Raw genomic sequence first — 17,360 nt, forward strand, 5'->3', positions numbered from 1 at the left:
CATCAGCAGGGAGAGTCCCCTAGTTGCCTACTCTTCCTGCCTCAGAATTTCATCATTATCACATTACATAAGAAAAGATCCTCACAGACTTCTAACAGAACATACTCTTACAACATTTATCTGACTTGAGCATGGTTGTTGTCTTCTTTCCAGCTGGCATTGAGGCCACTAACCATTCCTGTGACCAGTGTAGATGCCACTTACTGTGAAAGGGATGTGATCTAGACCCAGAGAGCTCTCAAACTTGGCTTCAAGGTCTTTTCCCTGTTAGAAAAACTGGGTTGTACTAACAGTTACAGGCAGGTGTAGTTAAATGCTACTATGGTCAGGCAGACTGACTTTTGAACACTGACATTTTTTGCCTAATGATTTGGACTAGGTAAGCTAATTAATCTCTTCAAGAAAAGTTGGCAGTCTTCAAATTTATAAATTAAAAACTTACACACAGGTATTTTCATACCAATGATTAAAGTCTCGGTGATAAATTCAGATTCTGAGAGAGAAAAAGTGAATATAAGGCCAGAAAGTGTTCTTAAGACACAGCTACCTTAGTTTTAGCTAATTTTTATCATTTGAGAAAGAAATCCAGTTTTACTTAATCTTCCACTATTTACTCCTGTGAGTATATCTGCTTCTTAAATAATTTTTATTTTTTAAAAAAATTTTAAGAATTATAAATCAAAAAAAAATTGTAGTCCGGCTTAATTATTAGTAAGTAAGTAGGCCCAACAGTGCCTTTGCCACCTGGCTGGCCTAAGTTTTCAGGTGCTGTAGTTTCCTTTCAATAGAGCAGACCATGTACAGGATGAGATTATGTGCTTTGTAACTTATGTGCAAGCCTGTGAGATAATGAACCAGTTTTAGCAGCCATAGACAGTCACTTTCTGTATTCAGAGTCATTATTCCCATGAGAAATACAGCTCTTAGAAACTCATTCCCTGGCATCAGGACTGAGCTGTCTATGAATTTATCAGGTCTTAAAAGGGGATGGCGGGGGGAACACTTTGATAAAGAAAGCTTATTTGTACTCAGGAGTAATAACTGAATTTGTGCTACTTGGAGGTAAAATTGTAATTATGAAAGTTAAAAAAAAAATATTTCACAGGAAATGACTCCAAAGTAGATGGCTTAGTAAATTTTGAGAAGCTAAGAATGATTGCCAAGGAAATCCGTCACATTATTCGAATGACTTCTGCCAACATAGACCCTGCAATGATGTTCCGACAGAGGTATGACATGGAAATCACATTACAGTAGCGTCAAGGGTGGTGAGGTAATGATGTCTGTCCTTTGTTGTAAACTGTGCTAAGTGTTGTATACACATCAGTCTCCAGTAATCTTTCATTAGGGTAATCCTGACAGGTAAGCAATATTCAACCTCCCTTTACATCTGAAAAAATTGAACCCCTAGTAATTTTGTTTTTATATGTTTACCTGTGTGTATGTCTGTATATCACATATGTGCAATGCTTGCAGAGTCCAGAGAAGGTATTGGCCTCTCTGGAACTAGAGTTGCAGATGCTTGTGAGTTACCATGTAAATGCTAGGAATTGAACTCAGGTCCTCTGCCAGAGAGGTCGGTGCCTTTAACTACTGAGCCATGTCTCCAGGCCCACAAGCAGCTTTTATATAATTTGCTAAGATTTGAGCCCTAGTTCTTTCAATTACTTTTCTGATTTTACAAGCAGTTCTGTACGGTTGTTATGTAAAGTACCAATAAGCAAATAAAAGAAGAATGTTGAGCTCCCTGAAATCATCTGAATGCAAATTGTCCCATCTGTTTTCTAACCTAAGTAGTAAAGAATTATTCTGCTTCTCTAATCCTAGCACATCTTACTGGTACTTCAGTTTGCTAAAACATTTCTTCCCAAAAGTTACAGTTATACTGTAACTGTCTGCATGTAAACTGTTTCCCAGAAAGTACATTTAGCCATGCTACATCTTTATTAGAGTTTCATTTATCTTTTAATTTTACCTGAGAATTCTTTTTTGACTCACTTTAGAACTGAAGCTGGTCTTGAACTCATGATCTTGCCTCCACTACCAATGGCTGGTTTTACAGGTGTACACTGCCACACCCAAATGCTTTTTTAATTTGATACTTTGTGTACTATAAAGACTACTACAGATTTATGTATTGAATTTATAGAAAATGTATTATTAAACTGTTTCCAGTAATTTTTATAATCTTCAGCATGTAAGTAGGCATTATAGTTTTTTTTAATCAGATTTTCCTTTTGGACCTCTCCAAATAGAGCATTAATAAATAAAATAATATATCTTAAGAACATATCATTGCTATGACTTTACATATATTCTAAGAAAATAAAAATACTTGATACTTTATAGCGTGGTTAGATTGAGTGTGTCTGAGAGAGGTGTTCCTTTTGCTTGCTTCACTTATATCACTATGGAGCAGTCACTGCTTTTCTTAGATGATCTTGCATTTGCTCTAGTGTAGAGATTCTCAGAGTAGTGGGGAAGGAGTGCCAAATCTCTTCCCATCTCTTTTCTTTCTCTTGGTAATGTAATGAAATGTCACTTCTCAAAAATGTGGAACCAAAAAAAAAAAAACAGTAAGAAGCAGGGACTGAAGCACACCTGGAGGAGGCTTGTTGTCTGTTTTTGTTTTTGTTGAATGTCCTGGTACAGCGGACTTTCCACTGTCTCTTGTCTTATGTGAACTTCCATTTACTCATGCATGTTTTCATTCTTGTTACTGAAGACATAATAAATTAGTTCCCTGCCAAATCATTTGGTAGTGTACTAAGATGCCAGCTGTACTTCCAAATTAACATAAGAGGGCCAAGAGATAACTCATTCAGTAAAGTGCTTGCCATGAAAGCTTGAGTCCTTGTCAGTCTCCAGCATCATGTAAATTGACTAGCTACCAGCCAATGAAAATAATCCTATCTCAAAAAAAGGGGAGATTGGGGAAACAGATTTATGACACCTTAGGAACAATACCAGAGGCTTACCACTGCCTTAAACACACATAAATGTGCATACATTCCCACATACATGCACACAAACACACAATTAAAAACAGCCTGGCTGTTTGCTTGGGAATAACCTGAGTTGAGTAAGAAGTACATGGGGAAATAAATATATTTATTCTAGTTCAGCTGTGTCCACCAATACCTAAGTTATTATGATCTCATTGTATTCCCAGGCTGGCTTGGAATTCCTCCCATTCAGAGTGCATAAGTGCACACCACCACCCCTGCTTTGATATGTCTTTATTTTCGAAGTTGTATTTGCTAGTCAGTTTTTCTTACAAAATACTTTATTAGAGAAATTTCTTCACTTAAAAATGGATTTATATATCTGTAGGTTCCTTGTAATTTTTCAGCATTTAAATGAGTGGCTCCAAAAATGTGTAGAAACTCTGTTCTTAAGACCAGTCCCTACACTTCCAAAAATAGAATAGAAAGTTTGCATGGAACAGGTGGTGTCCCATAAACTGCTTAAGGCAATGGTGGCTCACACCTTTGATTCCAGCACTCAGGAGGCAGAGGCAGGTGGATCTCTCTGCATTTGAGGTCAGCCTGGTCTACAGAATGAGTTCTAGGACATCCAAGGCTATATAGAGAAACCCTCTCTTAGAAAACAAACAAAAACAAAAAATATCAACTAATGGCTAGATGAGTATTAACAATGCAGTTGATCTAAAGCATGTTTAAAGTACATGCTATAGAGGGGTTTGGCCTTCAGGACTCAATGTGTTCTTCCCATTCCTTCATTTCAATAAAGCCATTTTTTACTGTTAAGATAGAATTTTTTTTCCTGTTAAATTTTTCTGTTCTGTTCTGTCTGCATAAATTCTCTGACTCTCAACTGTTGTCTTTTTCTGTGCTTTCCTATTCAAATACATGCTTCAATGTTTGTGGCTCTTGCTTACAGGAAGAAGAGGTGGCGGAGTCTGGGGTAAGTGGGGAAGAGAACAACTGGAATGAAGGTTGTGCAACTCTTAACATGTGCTGCATCCTTTTCATTAATGCACGCAAACCAGATAGCATGCCCTCTATTAACTCTGTCAGCCCACACTCTGACAAACGCCTCTTGCTAACAAGGTGAAAGGAGTGATGGAATTAGCCTTGTGTTGGTGTCAGTTTCGTTTGTTTTGTTTTTCCATTATCAGCATTCTGTAATCCCTTTTTAGATTTAAATTTAACAGATTCATGAGATACAGGTGATAAAAACAAATATCTGTTACATACTTCCTGTGTCCTCTACACTGTTGAAAGCTCTCTAAATGAATAACCTTTAAAAGTCTCCTTTTACCCTATGAACTAGTCTGTTATCCTCGTGGTGCAGATGGAGAAGGTAAATCGCCCAGTCTTGCAGCTTATTGATAGTGTGTCCAAACCTAGACAGTCTGCTTTAAAAGCTGACCACACTTTCTCTAATTTCAGTGCCTGTTTTATGAAAGTGAACGTATATGTTAATGTATAAAAGGTCTGTTTGTAAGGGTTGCATTTTCCATTAGTTTTGCAGAGAGACATCTTTATTTAACCTGTATTGTAAAAGTGAATAGAGGTTTTAACCCCTCATGAGATCCACTGAATGCCTGAAACTTGAAGCTTAAATTGAAATTTATTTTAAATTTCTGCTACCCTTGTATAAAAAGATTCCCTTTTCTCCCTAAAACTTCTTAGCTGTTCAGCCTTTTGTGGTTTAAGTAGGTTCTGGACTCTTAGTTCTGCATTGCTAGCCATCTGATTTAGAGCCACAGACAGTTAAAGATCTTATACATCATTTTCTAGATCTTTCATTTTAAACAAAGAAAGAGTTGCTACTGTAGGTGCATGGAATTGCATACAGAAAACACATAGACTTTTGATATTTAAAACTAATGAATTGTGAGGTTAGATACTTAGGCTAAATATAAGAAATTTTTTAGCCATGTCTTTGAGTCTTATATGTGGTCTTGTTTTTCATTTGGTGAACTTAACTTCCTCCTCTGGTGTGTTTCTTGTGTACTTTTTCTGCGTCGTACATTTGTGTCTTGGTCTTCCCTGGTTCTTCTTACTGAAAGTAGAAATTGATGGCATTGCTACCTCAGCAGGACATCTTATGACCTGGTGACTGAGCTACAGCAGCCGCTGTTCAGCTGTAGGGTTTGGTCCTGTAGTAGTTGGGACTTGCAGACAGCCGCTGTTTTACTCACATCAGTATTTGATGCTTTGGCAGTAGTTCAGAAGATGTTTTATTATCCTCTGTCGGTCTTGTGCATTAGAACTTTGTAGGTGTGTTTACAGGCTGGCTTTTTTATTTTGGATAACAAGATAAAATTATTAAATGCTAGCATTAAAAGTTCGTTTATAAATGTTAAGGCTTTGTTTCACTGTGAATTTGATCCCTGGAATCCACATAAAGGTTGGAGATAACCAGTTCCATACAGCAGTCCTTTGACCTTCACAAATCCAGTGTAGCATGCATACACATGCACACTCACACAATAATTTTAGTCACCACATTATAAGATGTTTTATCTTGTGTACCAAGAAAAAACAGTGCAGTACCTTATTTGTTTGCACTTATTGAAATGCTTCTCATGTCTGGATGCTGGTGGGGTCTCGGGGCTTCCCCAGCACAGAGAGGGTCACAGCTGACAGGACAGCCAGCAGAGGAGATAAGAAATCAGCAAGGGGAGGGAGGAAGTCAGGCAATGGTTAGGGGACTGAGCAGCCCTGACTGTCTAACATTTCTTCTATTATGACTTACTGGCAGCCAAGTGCTTCTTGATTTATATAAACCTCACAGAGTAAAGACAGACTAATGATTACCCAAGTGGTACTTTTTATTACATGTCTAGGGTTATGAGTTCAGTCATAATTAGAAAAAAACAAACAGAACAGGTTATTCTTGTTATTATTAGCCATATAACTCCAAATTAAAGAAAATATCTGAACTAGTCTTCTTATGAATAGCAAATACCTAACCTTTTACTGTGTGTTTCATCATCTACACCATAAAGTAGAAAAGGTTTGTTTTAGTCGACCTATCTACTGAATTCTATTCCTCCAGGGGTGTACCCTATATGGTCCCCTTTCTTTAAACTACATTATCAGAGAGCTCTAAGCCTATAATAAAAAGAGACCTTGAATCTGTAGCATATTCTTCTGGCCAGTCAGAATTTGTCAGTTGTGTCTGTTTACCCTGCACCAACTATACTGTTTGAGTTTGCTTAGGGGTGGATACCCCAAGAAGATTCCTGGAGTAATGGCTTCATCTAGCGATGTGCTTTCTGTGCTTAACGAGCTGGAGGGTATAAGGTAGACTTGCAAATAGTGGCCAGATAGACTTAATTTAGGATTTTCCTAAAGATTCAGACACAGTCTTTCTCAGGAAAAGACATAAAATGAATCATAATGCTGAAAGTCCCCAAGAATGCAGCACACAGAGACCAAAACCGAGAAGTGAGAGGTAGGACAGTGAGTGTAGCAATACACTCAGCTTTGCTGGAGTTGTCAGGCTGCTGTGCTAGTGTCTTGATTCTCGCTATCTCTAGTGGTTATGGCTGTACCATCTGGACTGAGTTTTATGTTTTTTTCCTTACGTAACACCCTTATACAGACATAAAAAGGAAAATATAAGGAAACTTCACATTCAGAAGTTGAAACTTCTAGGTCATTTCTAGAATTACCAGTACCTGCCCCTTAGCCCTGCTCGTGTGGCGTATACACAGTAGTACTAACACCAGTATAATGGTCATCCATGACTTAAGGATAAACTATAAAAGAAGGCAAAGCTGACCCTGTGGGGCATCTAGGCTGGCTCAGCACACAATTAGAGCCTGTCTCCCTTGACATTGTAAGATATTTACTGAATTTTTCAGGTTTCATTCGTTTTAATCAGGAGGTACTTAAAGGTTAAAGGGTAATTTGCTAATTACTAGTTTTTCTTCCAAACCATTCTGCAAATTTTGCAATCTGTTCTATGGGTTACTCGCAGCCACATCCTCATTTCTGCCTGACTCGCAACTAAAAGTTGCCATGAATGTGCCAGGAGATTATTCCTCATGCCTTTAATTCCAACACTAGGGATGCAGGAACAGGTGGATCTCTGAGTTCAAGGACATCCAGGGCTATACAGAGAAAGCCTGTCTTTAAAACAAAACTATATAAATGCAAGGCATAACTGTACTATTTCTTTTCTTTCTCTCTATTTTCTTTTAAGAATTATTGGGGTTTTGGTTTGTTTGGTTTTTTTTCAGTAACCTTCAAAATAGTAGGTTTATTTATGACATTTTCATGCATGTGTCACTGTACTTTGCCTCCTTTCTCCTCCTCTCCTGGGAACCCTACTTAAAATTCTTAAAAATGTAACAAACAAAAAAAAATACCAATAACTGGTTTTCAGTTCTGCCTTATATGATTTACAATGAAAACATTAAGATTTGTTATCTGTTTTAAGCTGTATGAGCATTGAAGAACAAGTAGCCTGTGTTTTAGAATGTTTTCTGTAAATACGATGCTAATATTAAAAGTAGAGATACTCTTCCCTTTTTTTTTTTTAATTTATTTATTTATTTATTTATTATATGTAAGTACACTGTAGCTGTCTTCAGACACACCAGAAGAGGGCATCAGATTTCATTATGGGTGGTTGTGAGCCACCATGTGGTTGCTGGGATTTGAACTCACGACCTTTGGAAGAACAGTTGGTGTTCTTACTCACTGAGCCATCTCACCAGCCCCAATATTCTTCCCTTTAAATTAAAGACCAGTTGAGCCATGCAAACCTGGAGTCATGAGTGGTACCTAGAGTCCACATAGAGGTAGGAGGGGAGAAACAGCCCTGAGATCTCACAGCCTTGCTGTGGCATGTCCCCACCTCTGCACACACATGGGAATACGTAAGCAGACAATCCTCTGTAAGCATTGATTTTGCTAGCCAGTTAGAAATGACCTGCTACATAGATAGCAATTGCTACCTTCCATCTGGATGTACATTGTATAAGCAGGTTTGATGTAAAGGTAGAGGTGGATAAAGTTGTAGCTTACTTAAGTAGTACTTATTTCTAAGACTAGTGTGAAGTCCCATCATGTTCAGGAGTATTACAAAAGCAGAATCTCAGCGAATTCTAGAATGCAAGTAGTGTCTGACCACGTTGTACCTGCAGAGATGGTAGCAATTTTTTACTGCATTTCTAATCCCTCACTATGCTGGGTTGAAATGTAATTTTCAGATACTATCTTGGTTCTCTTTAAGAGAACCATATTGGTCAAAATATGGTTACTGGAAAAATTGGTCTTTATGTTTTAAAAGACCCTGCTGTCACAAAATGATGCTTTAACAGCATACTGCAAGCAACCCAGGTAACAGCTGCTCTGTTTGCCTTTGCTGAAGGACTGAGAACAAATTTATCCTGACCTAGACTCTTGCTGCATCTTAGAATGTGCATGGCCTAAAAGGACCAGAGGAAAGTTTTTATTAGCACAGTGTGCCATGAGTTGCATAGGCACACAAAAATTGTAATGGAATATGTTGCTTAGGGAGGAACTGATATCTTACTCTTTTTTTGCTCTTCATCTTTTAACTCATTTACATCAGCATGCAATAGCATTAACAGAAAAATATTCGAATCTTCATTCTTTTATACTTAATTCTCATCTTTACAGGCTCTTATTGCAATTTCTGTCTTACAGGTCACTGAGTCAAGGCAGCACAAATTCCAACATGCTAGATGTCCAGGGAGGTGCTCACAAGAAAAGAGCACGCCGCAGCTCACTGCTGAATGCCAAGAAACTGTATGAAGATGCCCAGATGGCAAGGAAAGTGAAACAGTATCTTTCTAGTCTGGACATAGACACAGATGAGGAGAAGTTCCAGATGATGTCACTGCAGTGGGAACCTGCATATGGTACCTGTGAGTAGTTTTCCTCTGTGTCACTGGTGAGCATAGCAAAATAGGCATTTTGATCTCCAGAATTAGTGCTGATTTCGTTTGCAAAGATGAGTGCTGTACTCTAGCAGCCTGGTCTGCTCATGAGATACTGAGTCCCATGCAGCCCTTAAATAACTCTGAAGGAGAAAGAGAGGTAAATAGTTCTTCTTTTAAAGGCTTTATAAATGAGGTTTTTAAAATTGGAGCATTGTCATCCAGTGGAGGTGCACTTGGCAGGCAGGGGCAGGCAGATCTCTGAGTTAAAGGCCAACCTGGTCTACAGAGTAAGTTCCAGGACAGCCAGAGCTACACAGAGAAACTGAGAAACCCTTTTTTTTTTTTTTTTTTTTTTTTGTTTTTGTTTTTTTCGAGACAGGGTTTCTCTGTGTAGCCCTGGCTGTTCTGGAACTCACTCTGTAGACCAGTCTAGCCTCGAACTCAGAAATCCACCTGCCTCTGCCTCCCAAGTGCTGGGATTAAAGGCGTGCGCCACCACTGCCCAACAATAAATAACTCTTAAAAAAAGGAAAGAAAAAGAAAATTGTGAGTTACAGGAGGTGAAGTTGAAAGAAAATCCTATTAAATAATAAGAAGCACAATGGAATTGCAAGTTTTCTGTTGACAGAAGGAAATGGTAATCTTCATGTATTGACCTAAAACTTGATAAATGTGTTGGTATTTCCATAGTTATATAATAGTTTGCCAGCTGAGTAGAACAGAAAAACAACTACTGGTTTCACAATGAGTTTAAAATACTGGGTAAAAAGAGGCATTATATTAGCAAGAGTCAGGCATAGTGGTATGTTAATCCTACCAGACAAACATAAGAGCACTATCAAAATTTCTGAGCCAAATTTGAAGCAAGTTTCATTAAATACTGACCAGGACAATGGACATTGTCCTGGAATTTCCAGAAAATGGCTTCAAATTATGTTAGTAAGGTACTTATAAAGGTAAAGCCCACAATATGTACTTTCAGGACAAGGATATATCCTAATGTACTTTATGCCAAGGCATCTCCTACCTATCTGTGATCAAACACTTTCTGTGCAGTTTGTGGAAACCACCTTGTTTACAGACGTGAAAATGCATGGTTATCTTACATTAACAGCTTCCAGTATTTCAGTGAGTTATCTGTCCTTGGACAAGTGGGGTTTACAGGTCAGAGGCAGTTTTGTTTTATAGATCTCTTAAGCACAGAAATTATTGCTTAAAACATAACTTTAGCCCTCACAGGTATTCTCCAGTGATAAACAGTACTTTACAGGATAGCATATGTTCATGGCCAGACTTGCCTAAATAATTAAGTCCTGTTTCAGAGTGAGTTCCAGGACAGCCAGAGCTATACAGAGAAACCCTGTCTCAACAAAAACAAAAAAAAAAGGACCTGTTTCAAAAACGAGTAAGGATTAAGCTAATATCAAAAATAAACATACATACATGCATACATACATACATACATACATACATACATAAATAAATAAATAAATTGGCTACTTCTACTGAAGAAAATTAGTGGGGTATACTTGCACTGACATCAAACAGCAGAGGCTGACTTGATAGAAACTGCAAGCCTCTAGTGTGGAAGAGTAGGAAAATACACGGTGGAGGCAGGCTGATAGTCATGGCTTCACAGGCCTTGCTAGAGTCTCTCAAGAGTATTGGAGTTGTGAGGTCTGTGGGACATACAGAAAAGGAAGGTAATAGGTTACATTCCTTGTTAGTGGTCACTCTGCTGTCATCTAGAAAATGAGTGCTGGCACACCTGAGTTGATCCAGTGAGAACATTTCAGTCCTATAGATGTGAGAGTGTGAACTTGGCCTCAGGAGACAGATAATGATAATGGATTCAAGAATTTAAGAAGCAAACATCTGGGACTGGAGAGATGACTCAGCAGTTAGGAGCACTGACTGCTCTTCCAGAGGTCCTGAGTTCAATTCCCAGCAACCATATGGTGGCTCACAACCATCTGTAATGGGATCTGATGCCCTCTTCTAGTGTGTCTGAAGACAACTACAGTGTACTCATATACAAAATAAGTAAATAAATCTTTTAAAAAAAAGCGAACAGCTTATTCCACAGCAGTTTCAGAGTTGATAAATTTTTTTGTATAAAAATGTGTAGTTTTTAAGCAACTACTTGTCATTGCTAATAGACTTGCCTTAAAAATTTGCAGTTGCCTGACTGTTCTCTTTCCTTGTAGTGACAAAGAACTTAACTGAAAAAAGGCCAGCCAAATCATCTGAGCTGTCTCCTGTGCCATTGAGGTCAGTCGGCCAAGTAGCTAAGGTCCACTTGCATCAGCCACACAGAGTGAGCCAGGTGCTTCAAGTGCCAGCAGTCAACTTGCACCCCATCCGCAAGAAAGGACAAGCCAAAGACCATGTGCTGAGTGAGTGCTCATAGCCCTAAACTCATTTTACTTTAAATTTCCAAAGGTAACTAACTAAGTGCTAACAAGAATATGGTCATGGCATCATGAGTCAAAAAGGTTTCGTTTTGCTTCAACATATTTGATGACAGCATGTTTTAAATACTGGTGGTGGAATTTCTGTACTACTGGAATCTGTTCATCAACAGAAATCTTACACAACTTTACATCTTGAATATCTTCATCAAATCTTCGGTAACACATCAAGCTGAAGTCTGTTTTGCATTCAAAGCTGTATCTCAAATACTACAGATGCAAGCCTCCAAAAGCTATGAGAATCAAATTGTTTATTATGAAAAACACATATACACTGCCTTTTTCATTAATGTCCCCTCCAGAAAACCTCATTAGGAGAAAAGAACATTTAAAGTACACAAGAATACAGGGCTAGAGCAATGGATCAGTGGGTAAAAGCACTGGCTGCTCTTCCAGAGGACCTGAGCTTGATTGCCTGCATCTACATGATAGCTCACAACTATCTGTAACTCGAGTTCCAGGGGATCCAACACCCTCTCCTGGCCTCTATGACCACTGCACACATATGGTATACAGACACACATGCAGTCAAAACACCCATAAACACACACACACACACACATGCCACACACACATATTTTATTCACTTTATCCAAATCTCAGTCTTCCATCTCTCCTCTCCTCTCAGTCCCACCCTTACATATTCATCCCTCCATTACCCCCTCCTCTTCTCAGAGAAGGGGAAACCCCGTTGCGTACCCCCCAACTCTGGGACATCCAGTCGCCATGGGCCTAAGCATATCCTCTCCCATTAAAGCCCAACCAGGCAGTCCAGTTAGGGGAAAGGTATCCAGTGGCAGGCAACAACCTCCACTCCAGTTGTTAAAGAACCCAGATGAAAACCAAGCTGCACATCTACAAATGTGTAGAGAGCCCCTACACATATGTAGGGTCCAGCCCCTACATACTCTTTGGTTGATAGTTTAGTCTTTGTCAGCCCCCATGGGCCCAGGTTAGTTGACTCTGTAGTTCTCCTTGTAATGTCCTTGACCCCTCCAGCTCTCTCAGTCCTGTCTCCCACTCTTCCACAAGACCCCCCAAGTTCTCCCCCAAGTTTAGCTGTGGATCTCAGCATCTGTTCCCATCCCCTGCTGGGTGAAGCCTCTTAAGAGACAGTTCTACTAGGTTTCTGCAAGCATAGCAGAGTATCATTAATAGTGTCAGGTTGACTGACTCCCATGGGTCTCAAGTTATGACAATTATTGGTTGGCTGTTCCCTCAATCTCTGCCCAGTCTTTATCCCTGCATATCTTATAGGCAGGACAAATTCAGGGTTGAAGGTTTTGTGGATGGATTGATGTCCCCCTCCCTTTCCAGGAAGTTCCACCTGACTACAGGAGATGGCCACTTCAGTCTCCATATCCCCCGCTGATAGGAATCTCAGCTAGGGTCAGCCTCCTAGACTCCCTGGAAATTTTTAAATGTAGAGGTGGCTGGAGAGATGGCTCAGTGGTTAAGAGCACTGACTGCTCTTCCAAAGGTCCTGAGTTTGATTCCTAGCAACCACATGGTGGCTCACAACCATCTGTAATGGGATCTGATGCTCTCTTCTGGTATGTCTGAAGACAGCAGCAATGTATTCACATACATAAAATAACTTTTTTAAAAAAAATCTTTAAAAAAAGAAAAAGAAATGTAGAAGGGTAGAGAGATTGCTCAATGATTAAGGAATACTGCTTTCATGAGCACCTACATCAGGGGCTCACGACTGCCTGTAACTTGAGTTCCAGATGATCAGATGTCTCTGGCTTCTATATTCTCTTGCAGACACCCAGACACATAATAAATTTTTATGGTTGATTTTGGGTTTTGTTTTAGTAACAGAGCTAGAGAGATGACACAGTGGTTAATAGCTCTTGCAGAAGGATCTGAGTTTGGTTCCCAGCACCCATATAATGACTCACAACCATCTGTGACCCCAGTTCCAGAGGCTCAGATGCCTCTCTGACCTCTGTGGGCACTAGACACACATGTGGCACATATACATGCAGGCAAAATACACACACATAAAATAATAAATCTAAAAAAAAGTTTTTAAACATAAAGTAACATAAGTATAATCTGCAAGTCTGGTTTCCTCGTTGAGCTATATAGACATTATTGGAATTATCTTTATTTGGTATTTTAACAGTCCATTTTTGTATGCAAAGCTAGGTTACCTTCATTTCCTGGTATTATTAACATGGTCCATGTATTATATATATATTACATGCTTAGTAGAAGTATGTAATTTTAATTTGATTTGATGTGAGAATACAGAATTGAATTAAAGAAATGGCCAGAGTTTCAATCGAGTGTCATTATAGACACAGATTACTTCTTTATTATATGTGTGCTAACATAGTACATTAAAAGAAGAAAGCAAGAGAAGCCTTTGACAAAGGCGAGATAATGTTTGGTATCTGTAAGGAACTACAGACACTTTGTTTGGTTTACTACAAATTGCATGCATGTTAAGAGGCAGTAACTGAAAGTCAGGGTTGGGGAGTTGACTTGGTAGTTGAGTGCTTGACTAGTGTACACAAAGCTCAGCCCAGTTCCCAGCAGCATGCATGCACACATGCACATAAGCATTTGAAGCTCACCTTTAACACTGAGTTTCAGACACAGTCCATCTTCGTTAACTTTATATACTTATTTGGTCTTCATAATAGCCTATGGGGTGAGATGGCAGAATGAGACAGCCTCATTCTACATAGACTCTTAGTAATGCACACAGTGCAGTTCATAATCAGTCTGGCAGTGGATCTTAGCCTATTAGCTCTAAAATCCTTGCTTTTTAACCACCAGACTAAACAGCTTCCCAAGGATATGAGAAGTAATGTCATAAATATTTTTAGATTATAGAGGTGACAAACAAAATTTGTCACTGGGAAACCACTAAAAAGATTTGAAATCTTGCATGGTATACACCCCTCTAATTCTAGCACTTGGGAGACTGAAGCAGGGGGATTTCACGTTCAGTGTTAACCCAGGCTACAAGTTTGAGACCAGCTTGAATTACATAGTAATACTCTGGTAAGAGAGTGACAGAAGGATACAAGAAAGGGAGATGGAAAGAGAAGGAAGAGGGGGAGAAGAAGGGAGGTTGAGACATATTTGAACATAAGACGGTTGTGGGGAAGAGTAGAGCAAATCCAAAGTCAAGAGAGCCCAGCTAGTATGAGTGCCTTTTCAGAAGACTGCTGTTACTGTACCAGCTCCTCACCACAGTTGTCCTTGCTCCATGTTGAGAGTAGTCTGGGGCTCAGTGACTTCTTAGAAACTGTAATAAATGAAATAAATGAGTAAGCTGGAACTATTTCTGAATCTCACTTATGCTCAAGAGCTAGTTAGTGTAGGATAGAACTTCCCAAGAATTTTTTTAGGAGCACCTTATAATTTTCCTGTCTGTTGCTTACTTTTGTTCTGTAATATGACCTTAGTGCTCTTGAACAGGGCTGGCCTGGCAGCTCTGCAGCCTCATGTGCATGCCCACAGCAGAGATGCAGCTCAGGTGGTGGCAGTACCTACAACCTCACACCACACCACAAAGCTGATTGCCTTATTAATCTGAGCTGTACTTGCCAGCTGAGGTTGAACAAATAACGTAGACATGATCTCTGTATAACGTTTCCCAGACACTTCAGTCCCTAACTGCACTTACATGTCTTGATTGACTATACCAGCCATTGTCTTTAGTTACTAATGATTTAGACAACTACATTTTCATTGTAAAATGCTGCTGGTTTGTTTATTTGTTTGTTTGTTTATTCATTTATTTTTAGGTACAAGTTTACCTCAGAAAGGTTTAGGACCAACTGAAGAAGTGAGTGGTAAGAAAAACACAGAAGACACTGTTTCTGTAGCCTCCTCTCTGCACTCTAGCCCTCCTGCATCTCCTCAAAGCTCCCCTCGCAAAGGTAAGAGGGAATGTGTCCCACTAATTCTTCTCAGACCAAATAGTACTTCAGCAGTTTGCTTTTGGTCTATAAGCAAATGGCAGAAAGGTGAAAATGCTAAGGCCTAGTTTTGAATTAATATTTCACACTGAATTGTTCAAACATTTTTCAGGTGTTATCAAGTAACTTAGGACTCCAGTATTCAAAGCATGATCCTTAGCTGTTTTAAAGAGGGCAAGCATGGATAGAAATGAGAGCATAAATCACAGTTGTTTTGGTTTGTGCCAGTGCTCAATGCCATTTTTCCAGTTTCATATAATTGAACATCTCTGTGGAGAATTTGCAAATAAAATTCTACAAGAAATTGTATTTACACTAGGTGTGATGGTACACACCAGTGGATCAGGGTTGTCACTTACTATATAATAGGTTCAAGGCCTGAAACCCAGCTCCCCAAAAAAGGTTTTTGTTTTGTTTTTGTTCAAGTACAAAAAGTAGGAAAAGAAATAAATGCTAGCTGCTCATGGTGACATAACCCTTTAATCCCTGCACTCAGACAGCAGAGACGAGTGTAGCTCTTTGAGGTCCAGGACAGCCAGGGCTACACAGAGAAACCCTGTCTTGAAAAAAACAGAAAGAAAGGAGAAAAAAGATATTTAGGTTTCTCCTTTTGGTTTCTTTTGTTTTTCTTATTTATGAGGATTTAAAATAATCTATGTCTTGGGTCTTTTACATTTATACAAAACCAGAAAAGAAAAGATATAAATCCTGATTCTTTACATGTGTTTTCATGAGTCAGACTTAAGATTTTCTTGGCTAAACTGAACTATTGAGGTTACCACATGGTATTGACCACATGTTAGGCATGCTAAAGAATATGTGTTTCTTACTCTGGTCTTCCACACTCTGCACCTATAATAGAGAAGGGACGTTCTAGCTCTGGCTTCTTCATGAGTATAAAAGAAACAACCATTTTATATAATCACAGTAGAGGACCTTGCCTGGCCAGGAGGGGGATTAAGCTTGGCAGTCCTGGCTGTTAGAGCTCCCCCCAGCTCATTCCCTTCCCAAGAGCTAAGTGCCACTACTCAGGAGTGTGCCAGCTGCAGCACAGTGAGGTTAACAACCTGAGGCTGACACACTGTCTCTTGTTACCATTCATGACTTGTTCATAAGATCCAGACAAACCCTTTGTCTTAGGGTCTATGTATACAGTTTAACAGAAATGTTATTTCTATGTGTGGTAAGTGATTAGTACATTCAAATGTCCCTTTTCCTGCTGTTACCCTAGGGTGTCATAGCTCATTTACTCCTTTATGCCCTCAGGTAGCTGAGGTTTTACTAAGGAATGGTTCATGAAAATCAAATAGGACTTAGAAGGACTATGGATAGTAGGCATATTCATAAAGCAGTTTCTAATTCTGCTGCATCTCGTTATACTTTGTAAGACACAGACACCTATATCTTCTCTTTATCTATATGAGCTGATTATTCAGAAAACCTTCATCAGGTCTCTAGAAGCAGCAACCAAGCCTGTAGTCAGGCAGGTGGTCAAATGTGTAGGGCCTGAGTTTGGAAACTGCACAGACAGTTCTGTAAGGAAGAAGCTGCTACATCTGATTGTGCTTTGTGCTTACTGTGGCTTGGAAAGAAATGTTATGGATAAAAATATCCCAAGAAAAAATCACTCTTTTTTTTCTTTTCTGGAACCTGCTATGTAGGCCAGGTTGGGATTGAGATCTACCTGCCTTTGCTTCCCAGGTGCTGGGATTAAAGGAATACACCACCACACCAGTCCAGAAAGCTATTCTTACACTGATAAAAATTCTCCTTTTCTCTGATGTCTTTCAACATGTGACTGACAGATGACCATGATGTTTATAAGTGTGCGCCTGAAATAGGTGTTTTTAGAAGCTTGAAGAATTCTCTTCAAAAAAAAGTTTCAGAAGTTATTCTTAAATATTTCAAGACCCCATCAAGACAGCCAGACATAGTGAGTGGAACATTCCTGTAATACCTGCCACTCAGCCAGCTGAGGCAGGAGGACCTGACATGAGCATCCTTAGAACTGCATAGTAAGACCCTTCCAAAAAGAAAAGAAAAACCCAACCGCACCTC

The 17,360-nt window shown here is 39.2% G+C and overlaps 1 protein-coding gene across 15 annotated transcripts in view; it reads left to right on the forward strand.

Annotated features, from left to right (window-relative positions):
* Nucleotides 1-17,360, forward strand: part of Rapgef6 (Rap guanine nucleotide exchange factor 6) — a 176,724-nt gene that overhangs the window by 146,889 nt on the left and 12,475 nt on the right. For 10 of the 15 annotated variants that reach the window (XR_004113774.1, XM_031354886.1, XM_031354887.1 and 7 more), the window contains 5 exons: nt 1,106-1,229; nt 3,904-3,927; nt 8,655-8,875; nt 11,098-11,286; nt 15,129-15,263. Coding sequence is in view for 14 of the 15 variants with exons in the window: in XM_031354886.1 (XP_031210746.1) it covers nt 1,106-1,229; nt 3,904-3,927; nt 8,655-8,875; nt 11,098-11,286; nt 15,129-15,263 (693 nt within the window). In the remaining variant the exon portion in view is untranslated. The remainder of the gene's footprint in view (nt 1-1,105; nt 1,230-3,903; nt 3,928-8,654; nt 8,876-11,097; nt 11,287-15,128; nt 15,264-17,360) is intronic. The other 5 variants (XM_031354892.1, XM_031354894.1, XM_031354890.1 and 2 more) reach the window with 1 other exon arrangement.

Source organism: Mastomys coucha, unplaced genomic scaffold, assembly GCF_008632895.1.
Source record: "Mastomys coucha isolate ucsf_1 unplaced genomic scaffold, UCSF_Mcou_1 pScaffold5, whole genome shotgun sequence".
Lineage (NCBI taxonomy): Eukaryota > Metazoa > Chordata > Mammalia > Rodentia > Muridae > Mastomys > Mastomys coucha.